This window comes from Notolepis coatsorum (genome assembly GCF_963971535.1).
Source record: "Notolepis coatsorum genome assembly, chromosome: 5".
Classification (NCBI taxonomy): Eukaryota; Metazoa; Chordata; class Actinopteri; order Aulopiformes; family Paralepididae; genus Notolepis; species Notolepis coatsorum.
This window is the reverse complement of record NC_140169.1, coordinates 41,565,557-41,580,905: the sequence shown is the minus strand read 5'-3', so window position 1 is coordinate 41,580,905 and position 15,349 is coordinate 41,565,557. Positions and strand designations below refer to the sequence as shown.

The following is a 15,349-nucleotide window of genomic DNA, read 5'->3' as shown; positions in this document are numbered from 1 at the left end:
TGTGGAAAAGTGATAACTGAATGCAAAGTGCTGGAGGACGATGGTTGTGTGTTAGAAATAGGTAACCCTGTTTGTTGCCTGTATGTTGTTGTGGTTTGGATTAAAAAAACGTTTTGGTTTCAATACCCCGTTTTGCGTTCCGGTTCGCTTTTGGAAACCTGCCCAGAACTCCCGACCGTGGGACATTAACCCTTTCACTACCACTCTACCAAAGGGTTAACCTAATAGCTTTGCATCCACTACACTACTGGCAGGTTCACACACCATGTACTGGCAGGTTCACACACCATGTACTGGCAGGTTCACACACCATGTACTGGCAGGTTCACACACCATGTACTGGCAGGTTCACACACCATGTACTGGCAGGTTCACACACCATGTACTGGCAGGTTCACACACCATGTACTTCATAACAAACTAATGTCCAAAAATCGTAACCCTTTCACTACCACACTACCAAATGGTTGACCCTTTCACTGCGACACTACGGAAGGTTAACCCTTTCACTGCCACACGACAAAGGGTTAACCCTTTCACTACCACACTAGGTCAACCGTCTAGTAGTGTGGTAGTGAAAGGGTTAACCTTCTGTAGTGTGGTAGTGAAGGGGTTAAGTACAGAATGGGCAGTAGCCATCGAGACATCATTAGACGTTCTTCTCACTAATTCTATTCACACCAGCTTCTCTAATCTGATATCCATCCGCTTCTCTACCTGGTGAAAGCCTTCTTCTGATTGGCTCGCACAACGTCGTCGGGTGAGGGCGTGTCAAATCGGAAGGGCACGATTGGCGGGGGCGGGGGCGGCTGCTCTCGGGTCGTCTTGACCAGCTGGGTCGGTGAGCTGTACAGAAAGGCCCGGTGGCCGTTCGGTGACCTTTCACCTCCCGCTCTGGCCTTCATCGTCCTCCTCTTCTCCCTGCTGGGGGCGCGGAGCGCTAGAGTCACGGCGAAGACCGACGGACGGGCGAACACGTCAGAGCCCGTCCCCATGGCAACCGGTGACGGCGGGGGGAGGTCGTCGTCATAACACCGAGTGGACACTTCAGGCGACTGGGCCATGAGCGCGCTCAAGTCGATGGTCTGACCCAGCCTGGGACGTTTGGGGTGGAGTTTATCTTGGACCACGTGCTTCTTGATGCTGCATGGCGACACCACCCCGACCCCCCCTTCAGACGCTCCTGAGGACAGGAGGGAGGGGAGGGAGCACTCCACCCCTTCAGACGCTCCTGAGGACAGGAGGGAGGTGAGGGAGGGGAGGGAGGGGAGGGAGGGGAGGGAGGGGAGGGAGGGGAGGCAGGTGAGGGAGGTGAGGGAGGTGAGGGAGGGGAGGGAGGTGAGGGAGGGGAGGGAGGGGAGGCAGGTGAGGGAGGTGAGGGAGCACTCCGAGACGTCCTGCGTGGGTTTGGTCAGGTGTTCAGAGACCAGTGGAGACAGAGAGAGTGCCTCTGAAACGCCAGTAGGTCCGGTTTGCTGTTGTTGAAGGGTTTGTGCTGCTGGTGTTCCAATGTCCAGAGGCTGAGGGAGCGGTGATGGACGGCTGACTGGGTGCTGCGAAGCCAGCTGAGACAGCGAGAGCCCTCCCCCTAGGCCCGGCGGTCCCAGCTGAGACAGCGAGAGCCCTCCCCCTAGGCCCGGCGGTCCCAGCTGAGACAGCGAGAGCCCTCCCCCTAGGCCCGGCGGTCCCGCGGTGGACGGTCTGGAGAAGGGGTGCACTGCGTGTACCGGTGCCACAGTGGGTGGGTGTTTGTTCTGGTGCTGGGACACAAGCTGAGATAAGGACAGCAGCCCGTGCATTGGAGCAGGCGTATTGTGTAGCGTTTGGGATATTGCGTTGCTATGGGGACCGGGCAGAGAAGAACTGTAGAACTGTGGGCTGCGGCTTGAGTGTTCCTGAATTAGATCAGCCAATGAGGGGCTTCCCTTGGTGGAATCAGCCACTGTGGATCTTCCCCCGGCCACTATTTCTATTGGACGACTGCTCTGGAGGGCGGAGCCGAGCTTTCTGAAACCAGGAGGAGGAGCCATAGTGGAGCCCGGATCCATCACTCTAGGGTTGCCCAATGAGCCAGCCAGGAAAGAGGGAGGAGGGGCACGAGGGGTGGAGCCAAGAGGTGCAGATGAAATACACAAAGATGCCAAACTTCCCAATGACAGACCAGACTGAGGGCTAGAGGAAAGAGAAGGACTTGGACCTACAGGGAGAGCACCCAATGACGACACACCTAAGCCCCACCCTGTGCCAACGTGTCCTGCCCACCGACTCCTCTGCCCATGCTCAGACATGAGCAGAGCCAGGCTGGTACCGCCGCTACCGTCCGACCCAGCAGCCGTCAGTGTAGACTTTGAACAACCAACGTTCAAAGACAAAATACCTTGGCCGGTGAAATTCTGATCAGAGCTTTTAACACCGCAAGCGACCGACCCGGGCTTGGGTTGCACTAGGAGTTCGCCTAGCTTAAAGGGTCCGCTTGGTATACAGGGTTGTGTGTGTGCCCGCTCGGCAGTCTGAGGTGCGTGTGTGTCGGGTGTAGTAGTGTCTGTGCGAGAGGTGGACAGGCAGGCTCCTTACCTTACGAAAGCCAATAGCAGTGAGCGAGGAGAGAGAGGAGGACCACAGGCGACGGGGAGGCGGGACAGCAGGTGGAAGATGACACCAGAAAGGGGAGGAGGAAGACAAAAGGCAATTTGTTAATTTGTATACAGGGAATTTAAATGTAGCTAGAACCACTCATTTTGCTACCAGGCTAATTCATTAGTACCCTCGCTAACCACCAGAAGTTGAATGGGGTCAAATAGAGACCTTTATGGACATTGGTAGCGAAATATAGCCATTCAAAATTCCAAAATTCTTGATCCAAAATTCCATTCCCTTGTTTGTATGTGTTAAAAAGGTTATGTAATTCCATTTTCAGAGTTAGAAAATGTTATTTCTCATGTCAAAGAAAATAATAATACAAGTGCCCAATTTCACTAAAGTTACCATGTAAACAGGGCGCATGTTGGCATCACAAGAGAGGGGGAGAGATGCCCCTCGTTCTCGTTGAAAACAAGATCTGTATCGAGATTACCTTGGAAATTGTCAAATAATTGAGATTTTAATTTTTTACTCAATTTCAGTGATGGTAAAATCAACGTATAAAACATCACATCTATGCTTGGTCTTTTAATTTATCAAGTAGCTGTTGCAATAGCTAAAGAAATATCAAAATTCCCTATTCAACATGACCAATTAGCCAACAATTCATAGCCAACTAGCCCCTGTATTTTATAGTGAAATATAGCAATAGCCTGATAAACATCATCTTCTAACACAGAGACTCTTGGAACGGGCCTGGCTGACTACTCCTGAGTAGGGATGCACCAATCAGATATTGATATCGGATATCGGCCCCGATATGACTAAAATAGCTGGATTGGGAATCGAAAAAAAAATATATATATATCGTATTTTTTTTATATATAATATAATAATAAATATAATAATAAATAACAATTTAGTACATCTATATATCTATGTGTTAATTTGTTACATTTTGTTTCACTAAGTTAGGAAAGTAATGTTTTAAGTCCAGCCTGAATGAATGATCCCAGTCTCTTCCACACAGTGAGGCAATGGGTATCGGATCGGTACTCGGTATCGGCCGATACCCAAAGCCCAGGTTATCGGTATCGGGACTGAAAAAGTCAGACCAGGTGCATCCCTCCCTACTCCCGAGCGGTGGATCAGTCACATCTTTCCTGCTCCCGGCGTACCTTTCTCTGGCCGCTGGGCGCCCGAGGCCTCTTGAGCAGCTCTCGGAGCCGGCGGGCCTCTCTCCGGCTTGACTCTCTGCGGCAGCGGTGCCGGGTCCTGATTGATGGTGCCGATGGGTTGGACCGGCGTGGTCTCATCGGACAGGACCGCATCCAGCGCCCTCTGGGGGTCGAAGCCGCAGCCCGTGGCCGCCTGGGTCAGAACGGAGTCCGGTAACGAGTCGCCTAGCACGGCCCGCATCTGGTCCAGACAGGAGTACAGCTTGGCTACAGAGAACAACACATACCCCCCAAGATCAGACTCAAGGACGGCTCATCTACAAACAAGGTCCTTCTCTACACTCTCGCTCATTCATCACTCTCTCTCTCACACACACACACACACACACACACACACTATTACTATGACAATAAAATAAGAAAGGTGTTTCAATATTGTTATTGCTTTGGTTGTTACCTGTTGATCTAATGTGCCTATTGTTAAAATAAATAATTATTTCAAATAAAATACAATTACTTATTTCCTAATCATTTGAATGGTGTTTTTATGGCAATAACAACTATAGACGGGAAAAAACAAAGTAAAGATACCACATTTAGATTTTTGGGACGGTTTACATTCACTTTGGGACGGTTAAATTTGTATTTCGGGACGGTGGTGAAAAAGATTTGTCTGGAGCCCTTGTATGTATGCCCTCTCGGTTATATTTGCCCTACAATAAATATAGTTACAGCAAATAATACAACAATTATTAATACACGATTACTCCCCGATTAGATTTGACAACGACTAAATTTGATTTGCCTTTCTTCTCGACCAAAGGCTGCCTTTCTTTCATCTTCTACAAGTTACTGAAACTACTGTTTGGGCTTGGCGGGTGGGGCAGAGTGCACCTCTATGAAATAAGGGTGCGCTGCATTTACAAGACAAAACAAAATGAGAGCAACACAGCATTTGAGACAATAATATTTATCTCGATTATCTTGTTTTCATGATCGTGGGAAGCCAAAATCGTTATTGAAATTACCCTGAGATACCCTGACATATATATATATATATATATATTATATATATGTCGTGGACAGTGGTATAGTAAAAATTCATAACTTTGCATTGATCCATAACGGCATACCTTCATATTGGGTATACCTCCCAGCTCTAATCTGTATGTGGTCCTAATATCAGGGTAGGAAATCCAACACCAGCTGGTATGTGGCTCATCCATCAGGTGACTAACCTCCTAATGGGGGTTCTATTCCATTCAAAAATATATAATTGGCTGGTAAAATATTGAACATAGCTAGTGAATTTTGAAATTGCCCACAGACAGTGGTCCGGTGGATAAAAAGTTAATATCCTGCCTAATCTTGTACCCTGGGGGGGGGGGGGGGGGGCTATCACGATCTGTGTGTACTTTAAGATAGAGTTGAGATGGGTAACCTAGTCCAGAATCACCCCATAATGTCACTCAAACTGGTCGTCTCTCTCATCCTGACTCCTCGAGTTCGAAGCCAGGTTCTGGATCATCCTGCAGTTGTTGGTTGCTGCATGTCTGTAACTTGCACATACCTGTGCATGCCAGTCCATTTTATAACATTTACATTTAGTCCTTTAGCTGACGCTTTTATCCAAATCGACTTACAAGTTCTGCAAGTCATCAGGAAGGGCACAAATCTATAAACTGAGAAACAATGTTCATCAAAGTGTTGAGTGCTACAGTGTAATAATAAGCATGTGTTGAGTGCTACAGTGTAATTATAAATCAAATAAAAAAATTTGTAAGGCCCGACAACACACGTTAATGTCCCCATGGGCCGGACACATCTTCTTTAAACAAGTCAAGAAGAAACATCACAATAAATCAAGAACAAAACAAAAACACCATAAAGTCCAAAACATTTTAAATAAATGAATGCAACACTACGCGAAGGTAAAAAAAAACTAGCAATAGGAAAAGAAATGCACCACAGGCAAAGTGGAAGAGAGAAACCTTAGAAAGGCCATTCAAGGGGAGATCTCCCTTCTTAGATGTCGGTGATAGTAGTGTTGCAATAAGGCGAACAGTTGGTAAGCATGCACTCATATGTGTAATGAAACACAGATACAGTAAGTTCATGTAATAGCAACTGAACATTTTGAAATATTTTGCCAGCTGGCAATTTCCATGAGACATGGAAACTCCTCAATTATCTGGAAGAGCTCCTGACTCACATCCCATGACTGCCCTAGTCAGGGCCGCCTGGGAGAAATGCGAGGCCCTGTGAGAGATTTAAACGCGATATATATTTTTTTTTTTTCATACAGTCAACATATTCTTAAATAATAGCGCTGCCCGAGGCTGGGCATGATACAGTCAACATATAGCAAGAGAGAGCGAGAGAGAGAGCTCCCGTTCTACAGTCAATATACAGTGTACAGAGAGAGAGAGAGAGAGAGAGAGAGAGAGAGACATTGGAAAGAAATTGAAATGCTATTTGGCCCTAAACAGAGTACACAGTGGCAGAATACCCGAGCACTGTGACTGAAGATCCTTGACTAGGTACAGACTCAGCGAGCACAGCCTAGCCATCGAGAAAGGCCGCCATAGGCAGACTGTGTGTGTTAGAAAGAGAGAGCATGTGTGTTTGTCGTGTGTGTGTGTGTTAGAGAGAGAGCATGTATGAGAGAGATAAGCAAAAATGAGCCCCTAAAGGATATTCAACTTTTAATGGAAGAACAAAACAGAAGGAAAAGACTTCACAAAGGCAACATGAATATACATAGATCCAAAAGGACAAAGATCAACACTTAAATCCAAAGAGAAGAGGGTCTATACCAGAGAAAACAAAGTAGCAAGGAGCCAAGGGCCGACATCAGCTAAATAGGCTAACTGCAAATAGAGTTGCCAGGTACTGACACCAGGCCACACACAGCTTTGGCCAACGCTACCCAAGCTACACAAACGACCAAGACAATTCACACACAGCACATGTCGTATCTCCAAATGTTGTGAAGTAACATATGTTTTGCCTGGAAAAAAACATCGTTATTAACAAAACATTCTGGAGGGGAAGGAAGGAAGAGTGGGTGGACATCCAATGGACATCTTACCTGCACCAAGGAACGCAGGGCGAAAGGCCGCAACACAGGTCTCTACGTTGACGAAAGGCCTCTCGCTGGCGGGACAAAAAGAAGCTATGGTCGGAGCCTTGTCATGGTGCAGGCCCGACTACATCTCCTGTCAAAGATGATGTCGTAGTCAGAGTGCCAGGGCCCCCTGCTATTCTCACGGCTAATGTCAATGGTCGTAGCACAAGCTAACAGCTAACTCTAGGCTAACTGATAGCATCAAACTAACGTTCCCAGCCGAGCGCAGCCGGCAGCTAACGTCATAGCTAAACAGCTAACTGGCTAACAGTTAGCTCAACCCGGCTATCGCTAACCATTAGCTAACGCAGAAGCAAGCTATGCGGCTACCACTGAAAAACTGTACAACGTGAGAAAAGCAATACAGGCCAACACTTCAGACAGCCGCTGTGTTTTCCTCTTCTCATACGAAGAGAGAAGGGAAAAAGAAGGCAATACAAGTCCAGGCCACACACCGTTAGCTACTAGTACTACTACAACAGCTAGTCGGCCCGTTTGGCTCCAGAGAGAGAGAGAGCGAGAGCGAGAGCGAGAGAGAGAGCGAGAGAGAGAGCGAGAGAGAGAGAGATCCACGGCGGGAATAGAATAGAGTGCATTAAAAACTCACCAAACGTCCAAGAGGATGGAGACAACCGCGTGGAGTTGACGAAGTTCATCTGCCGAACGACCATCCTCTTCATCTTGGCATAACAATGCTGCACGCGCTGTCTCTAGGTTAGCTAACGCTAGTTAGCCTTTAGCTAAGCTAGCTACTAGCCGACATCATCATGGCTATATCCCGACTGAACCACACGTTAGCACTCAATATTATAACGTAGCTAAAGCTAACTAGCTGTCCCTGTCTTTAGCCGGGATGGCTAGCCTGACTGAACTGTCTAACATGCAACAACTTTCATCTTCAGTCCATCTGCCGAACGATGTCCTCTTCATCTTGTCTGGCATAACCACCAATGCTGCACGCGCGAAATAGTCAGACGCTAGTGATGGGTCGGTCATGAGCGACTCGTTCATAAGAGCCGATTCATTGCCGTGAGCGTGAGTCGAATCGCTCACGTCTGGCAATGAGTCGGTTTACGCCCCCCCCCCCCCCCCCGGCACGCACACAGACGCACACAATGAACTCAACAGACGCTACCTTACCTGTAACCCCTCCCCTCATTGAAACCAATTCTGCTGCCTGCAGAGCCTCAGAGCTGCCTGCAGAGCCTCAAAGCCAGGAACAAGTCAGACACATTCTACAAACGTGTCTAATGTGAAATATATAAGCATATAAGCTAAACTAGATTTTAGGTCTGTGATGAAAAAGGGCCTCGCGGGAAGGGGGACCTCGCACAAAAAAAAAAAAAAAAAAAAAAAAAAAAAAAAAAAAGGCCCCCCTTCCCGCGAGGCCCTGTGCGACCGCACTGCTCGCACACCCCCTGAGGCGGCCCTGGCCCTAGTGACTAGTGCAGTCATGGGATGTAGAAAGTGACCTCTATATTGGTCAGAGAAATTCACATCTTAGCTTGAATGAAAGATGACATAGTCCCTTTAAAATGATACCAAAGACAATATTGTGAAACATTGACAGATGTCCTCTACGAGTCTACGTCAGCGGTTCTCAACAGGGGTGCCTCAGAGAGCTGCCAGGGGTGCCTTGAGATTTTTTTTCTTTTTTAATATATATTTTTTTAATTCTTTTCGAATTACAGAAAGTTATCACTAAAGTGCTATCTGTTGCAGCTGCACTGTTTTCCATGAAAATACCATATTTGGATAAGTTTGACCATTTCTCAATCTGAAAATCATTATTTAATAAAACACAGAAAAAGATCACCAAATTACATTGGATTAAAAAAAAAATTACAGACAACATTGAGACAAAGCTTCCCGACACATCTCCATCCAAACTCTTGGAAGAACTCATTGAAATCTCATCTGATACCACCTGGAGAGCTGGTTTCAGAGTGTGGTGCTGAGTACCAGGTATCTCATGATGCAGCAGTTAAGGTGTTGATACCATTCAGCACTACATATCTGTGTGAAGCTGGCTTTTCATCCATGACAGCTCTGAAAACAAAATATAGGGCCAAGTTGAGCCTTGAGGATGACATGCGTGTTGCCTTGTCAAAGATCTCCCCACGTATTGACCGTATTATTGGCCAGCAGCAGCAGACCTCGCATTGAGCTAGAAATGTCCACTGAGTGCTTATTTTCTGTATTTATTTATATTTTTTGAGAAATGGTAACTTGGTGATCCTTTTCTGTGAAATGGTCACACTTATCCAAATATGCTATTTTTATGGAGAACAGTGCAGCTGCAACAGATAGCACTTTAGTGATCTTTTTCTGTATTTAAAAACAAATACATGATTTTCAGTTTTTGAGAAATGGTCACTTATCCAAATATGCTATTTTTATGGAAAAGAGTGCAGCTGCAACAGATAGCACTTTAGTGATAATTTTCTGTAATTTTATTTAAAGAAATATGCTATTTGATTTACTACTACAAGCAGTGTAATGTCAACAGTACTAAGCCATTTAGACCTGAAACACCTGTTAATAATGCATATATAGCCTGCATTGGAATGGCCTGCCTCGGAACCTCTGCTGTATTTACAGTAGATTCACTTTTTAAAAGAATCTTAAATAGTTTTTAAATTGTTTTTAACACTAAAGTAATTTTTTGTTTTACACTAATGTAATTTTAGCTATCTTAATTGTTACAGTAGTTTCATTATGCATTGTGTGTACTGACTTTTAATCGTTTTGTTTTTGCAATAGTGATTGTTTTTGTATGTGTTTTTGTGTGTGGACCCCAGGAAGACTAGCTGGTTGCTATCGCACCAGCTAATGGGGATCCCTAATAAAATAAAATCAAATCAAATACACACAAATGTGTTTCCCGGTTTCTTGAGAACCCCTGCTCTACCCGAGTCTAAAGCAGGATATGCACCAGCATCTGAAATTTCCTGAGGGTGTGGGTATACTTCATGACTTGATAATTATGATAAAGCTACCACTCCGGAAGGGCTATCATACCAAAATATCATCTACAGACATAGATCTTTTAAAAAATGATATGTACGTGTCATCACCTTGAGTGGACTAATGGGTGTGGCCAGCGTTTCCACTAACCTATAGTGAAGCTAAATAAGGCACCAATCAGATACTCGGGAGTGGTGGGAATTCCTCAGCGGAAGATGTAACTTCATCAGCTTCCATTAATCATCGACGAAAGAATCCGGTACTGTTAAGGGTATCGCCCGAATCACGTCGGTACTACAGAGTACCGATTCACGCGAGATCCACCGGTGGCACATTTCGGTAATGTAAAAAAAAGATTTAATTCCGTTTACCGCTAAACAAAACCTATGAAGTGTGCCACACGTTCACGTCAACGCTCACGCGCACAATACACACTTACCTAGGATTTGACTTGATTCAACAACAACAAAGCAGTCGGGGGAATGGCAAGCCGGAAACGGTCACAAGTGTGGTTACACTTTACAGAGCTAGATGCAGACAACGCTCGCTGCAATATTATATATTATATATATTAACAAATTGTTCTAAATAAATAATAGTAAACTAGACAATTCCGCACGGGGAAATTGTGAAAGTGTGGGTGATGCCTGTGCACCGCCGGCCAACGGGAGAGGGTCTGTATTGTCTCTGTATTGTCTCTTTCCACAGCCAAACGGTAGGCAAGGCACCTTGGTTGAGAAATGCAGGCTTCAATCTATGTTGTTTAGTCCATCTGTTCAGTACTGTTTCAAGATGCACAATGAGATCTTCTTCTTCTTCTTCTGGGAACATTGAGGTGATTGTGATTCATCGGATTGTGACAGAACTGGATTGAGATAGGATTGAGGATTGAGAAAGATGATTGTGATTGAGATGGAGCAGATTGTGGAGTGACAGACGTAATGGGAAAGTTAAGAGTGCGGAAAGGATGACAAGAGGAGCAGAGAAGGAGGAGACAGACGATAGTAATTCAGTTTGAAGACGAGAAGAAGAAGAGTGTACACTAGAGTGTAGTTAGGCAGCAATACGCCGAAGGGCGTCTAGACTGCCGGAAATTCACAAGAAGAAGAAGAATGAGATCTTCTGAGAGAATTGTTGAATAGATACACAAATGTTCTAGAATGTTTGATTATGACATCATGCTGTGACGACAAATGTTCTAGAATGTCCTATTATGACATCATACTGTGACATCACAAATGGTCTAGAATGTTCTATTATGACATCATACTGTGATATCACAAATGTTCTAGAATGTTCTATTATGACATCACTGTGACAGAACATGTTTGAGTTCCATTTGAATAATATAAATAATGTTTGGTAAGGCTGTCCCCGAAGCCTGTTTTTGGGATTCAAACTCAGTCAGGGTTCCTCAGTTTTTTATTTAAAAAAAAAAAAAAATATATATATATATATATATATATATATATATATATATATAAAAAAATTTAATCCTCAAACTAAATCCTCAATTTGAATAAAGTGATTCAAACTTCGTCAGGGTTTTTCAAACAGACGTTCGAACCTTTGTTTTTAATTTAAAAAATGTAATAAAAAAAATAGACAATTAGACAAAATAGACAATTCCACACGGGGAAATTGTGAAAGTGTGGGCGATGCCTGTGCACCGCCGGCCAACGGGAGAGGGTCTGTATTGTCTTTATGACAAACGGTTTAAAAGATACAAAAAGGGGGCACGGCCTAAGGATGTGGACAATATGGATCAATGAAAGAGGATATCCCTACCGAGTACAATGGTACAACCCACAAGTCTCTACGACAAACTGTTAAAAAGATACAAAAAGGGGGCACGTCCTAAGGATTGGGGGAGTGGTCAACATAGACCAATGAAAGAGGATATCCCTACTGAGTACAATGGCACAACCCGCAAGTCTCTATGACAAACGGTTCAAAAGATACAAAAAGGGGGTGTGGCCTAAGGATCAGGGGAGTGGTCAACATAGACCAATTAAAGAGGATATCCCTACTGAGTACAATGCCACACCCGCAAGTCTCTACGACAAACGGTTCAAAATATACAAAAAGGGGGTGTGGCCTAAGGATCGGGGGAGTGGTCAACATAGACCAATGAAAGAGGATATCCCTACTGAGTACAATGCCACAACCTGCAAGTCTCTACGACAAACGGTTCAAAGGATACAAAAAGGGGGTGTGGCCTAATTATCAAGGGGTAATCCCCTGAAGGGGGAGGAGCCGAACCATGGAGTCGTGGTCAACATAGACCAATGAAAGAGGATATCCCTACTGAGTACAATGACACAACCCGCAAGTCTCTAGGACAAACGGTTCAAATGATACATGTGAAGGGTTATGTGCGATATTGTGTAATTCCGTCGACAATTGTGGCCTGTGTCTATCTATCTATCTATCTATCTAGGTCGTCCTCGGACGGGCCCTCCATCGGTGCTTCCAGTCATCCCGATCCTCCATGCATCTGGCTAGCTCGCCGGTGCTTTCTGTTCCCACATCTCTCCTGAGTACGTCCACGTAGGTTAACGTGGGACGTCCTCGTGATCGATGCCCGTGTGTTGGTTCCCACAGCACAAGTTTGCTGGTTGGCATCTCATGGTGTCTCTGGCAGTGACCTGCCAGCCTCATTCTCCTGACTGCCACTTTATCGCTCACCTTTAGCACCCCCCCATACAAGTTTGCATTAGTGACATGCTCATCCCTGTTGATGTTGAGCACCACACGCATCATTCTGGTGTAGCACCCATCCAAGGACTTCTGCAGGGTGGGCTTAAAGGTCCAGCATTCACTGCCATACAAAAGGACAGACTCAACTGTTGCATGAAAGAAGTTGAGCTTGATTTGACGGGGGAGGTTGGATTTCCACACACTGGTCATGCCGTTCAGAGCCCTCCACGCAAGTGCCTTCCTCACTTTAAGGTCTTGGCATTTAGCCTAAGGCCAACCTTGGCGCACTCCGTTTCCACTCTGCACAGGAGTTCCTGTGCCTGCTCCACCTGGTCAGAGAGCAGGCTGATGTCGTCCGCGTAGTCAAGGTCTGTTAGGACTATGGCGGGGTGTCGTCTCGATCTCCTTGGGGTTATTGTGAGACCAAGTTCCTGCTCCCGTCCATTGATGGCCTTCCTGAGCGCATAGTCGAGGACTATGACGAAAAGGAAGGGGGCAAGGGTGTCCCCTTGCATCACTCCAGCCAGGATGTCAAATTCTTCACTGTTGCCGTCTGGGGTTACCACCTTGGACCTTGTACCCGTGTGCATGGTCCCTATGGCCCGGAGTAGATTGGGAGGGACTCCGTAGGCCTTGAGTATCCTCATCATCACGGCTCTGTGTATCGAGTCAAAAGCCTTTTTGAAGTCGATAAAGCACAGTACCGCTGTCAGGTTGTTCTTCTTCACCTCCTCGATGATTCTTCTCAAGGCCAAGATCTGGGCCACAGTGGTCCTCTTCTCTCGGAAACCATTTTGGTTCTCCCTGAGGTGGGGGTCGATGGCTTTCCTTATCCGGTTTAGTATCATGCGATTGTACATCTTTGCAATGACACATGTCAGACTTATGCCACGGTAGGTGGCGATCGGAAAACAAGGGAAGGAACGGTAGAAAATCTGATTTTAGCTAGAGTGGAGAGCCCGTTTGTGTCTATGTGGAGCATGACTTTCAAAGAAATTGTCATAAGTTGATAGAAATGTCCAATTCTATTTATTTTTCTTTTGTGAGCGAGGGCACAGTCGTGTCATCTTTTTGATGTGTTGTTTTTATATCTACGTCCAAAAATGTTATCACTGTCGCAATTTACAAAAGGTGATGGTAAAACAAAAAAAATGCAGCTTCTACACTCTAGTTCTGCCATTCATTCCTTATGGACCAAAATGTCCTGTTTAAAGTCGATTTGTAGCCAAACGGTGCAGTGAAACTTTCCAAAAAGTAATAGCAACGCGAGTTGGACCAAGTCGGTTGTTTTGATACCTTACACTTGTGTGTGGTGTGAAAGCTCTGGCAGGAGTTACTGGAAAAATCGGCGGAATAAATAATAAATAGTATAGATTACAATAATGTGGGTGGTCACCCACACTAATAATTAGAAGTTTGGACAAACTGAGGTAGGTAGATCATATTTTTAGTAAAGTACCAAAAAAGGTACCGTTGGGTACTGGTATCAATTTCACAGGTACAAATGTGAATTCTAGTCTATTTTATCTTACTCTTTTTATTATTGTCTATTTAAAACTGAATCAAATCTAATTTATTTGTAAGGCCCGACAACACACGTGGGCGGGACACGTCTTCTTTAAACAAGTCAAGAAGAAACATCACAATAAGTCAAGAACAAAACAAGAACACCATAAAGTCAAAAAAAAATTAAATAAATGCAACAGGTGGCCTGTTGGGATGTTAGATCCTAACGTGAAAAACTGTGATTTTATCACTACAGCCGACCAGTGGGAGGCATAGTCTAGCAACGTTCAAGACAGGGGAGGAAAGAATTGGAATCACGGAATTGGGATGGGAGAAAAATAGAAAAATAGGAGAAAAAGTGGATAAAAAAAACTGATTTTATATGTCTGCACTTTATGTGCTCATTTTATGCCTGTCTTTTTCTGTTGTGAAGCACTTTGAGCTGCAGTTTCTGTATGAAAGGTGCTATACAAATAAAGTGTATTATTATTAATATTACCCAACCTACAATGGTGGTGAATTTACCTTGATCGAGAGGGTGAAGGTTGTGACTGATGGTGGGCGACATGGGCATCTCCTCTTCAACCACCTCCTCCTCCTCCACACGCTCCACATTGGGCGCTGCTGGCCTCTCCTGCCGCTGGGAGTAGATGAACTGTGCCGCTGTGGAAACATGAACAAGATAAATGTTATTCCATCAGCCAATCACAAGCTAAGAGACATCTACTATCATCCATCATTATTTGTCACAATAAAATAGATATTTTACAATGAAATGCTTGTTTCTGTATGAGCCCCTTAGTGTGCTTCATACAGTAAAAAAGAAAGTAAGTAAAAAAGTAAGTAAAGAGGAATATTCAATATACATACAATATACAATACAGAGTAAAATGAGTAACAGTGAGGTACGATGCCGAAATGAGGTACAACATAGGGCTGGACGGTATGGTTTAAAATGTATATCACGGTATAATTTGAAGCATAGACGATAACGGTATATATCACGGTATATTTTAATTTATCTTAAATATATAAATGCTTCTGAAGGGGTAAACACTGGTATGGCAGCTATTGCTGTACTCTTGTATTACTAGGACATATTTCACATAGTACAGAGGTATTTTAAGAACATTTATTGTGCAAAACTGCAATAGAAAAATGCAAAACCTTTTCTCACGTTACTTCCATCTCTGAAAAACACTTTTTTCATGAAATACAATCAAGCGGTACAAAGTGAAAATAAAAACTACAGCAGGACAGGAGGTTTCTTTCCCTCAAACAAAATACAACT

General features: G+C 44.7%; 1 protein-coding gene across 2 annotated transcripts in view; it reads right to left on the bottom strand.

Moving 5' to 3' along the window:
- The window catches only part of hbs1l (HBS1-like translational GTPase), a 168,390-nt gene that overhangs the window by 143,598 nt on the left and 9,443 nt on the right, over positions 1-15,349 (bottom strand). Inside the window, exons 3-5 of one of the 2 annotated variants that reach the window (XM_084315139.1) lie at positions 14,584-14,721; positions 3,759-4,025; positions 661-2,569 (exon numbers count right to left, since the gene is read on the bottom strand). In XM_084315139.1, coding sequence (XP_084171265.1) covers positions 714-2,569; positions 3,759-4,025; positions 14,584-14,721 — 2,261 coding nt within the window. In that variant the 3' untranslated portion in view covers positions 661-713. Of the gene's footprint in view, positions 1-660; positions 2,570-3,758; positions 4,026-14,583; positions 14,722-15,349 lie in introns of those variants that run through there. The other variant, XM_084315140.1, reaches the window with a different exon arrangement.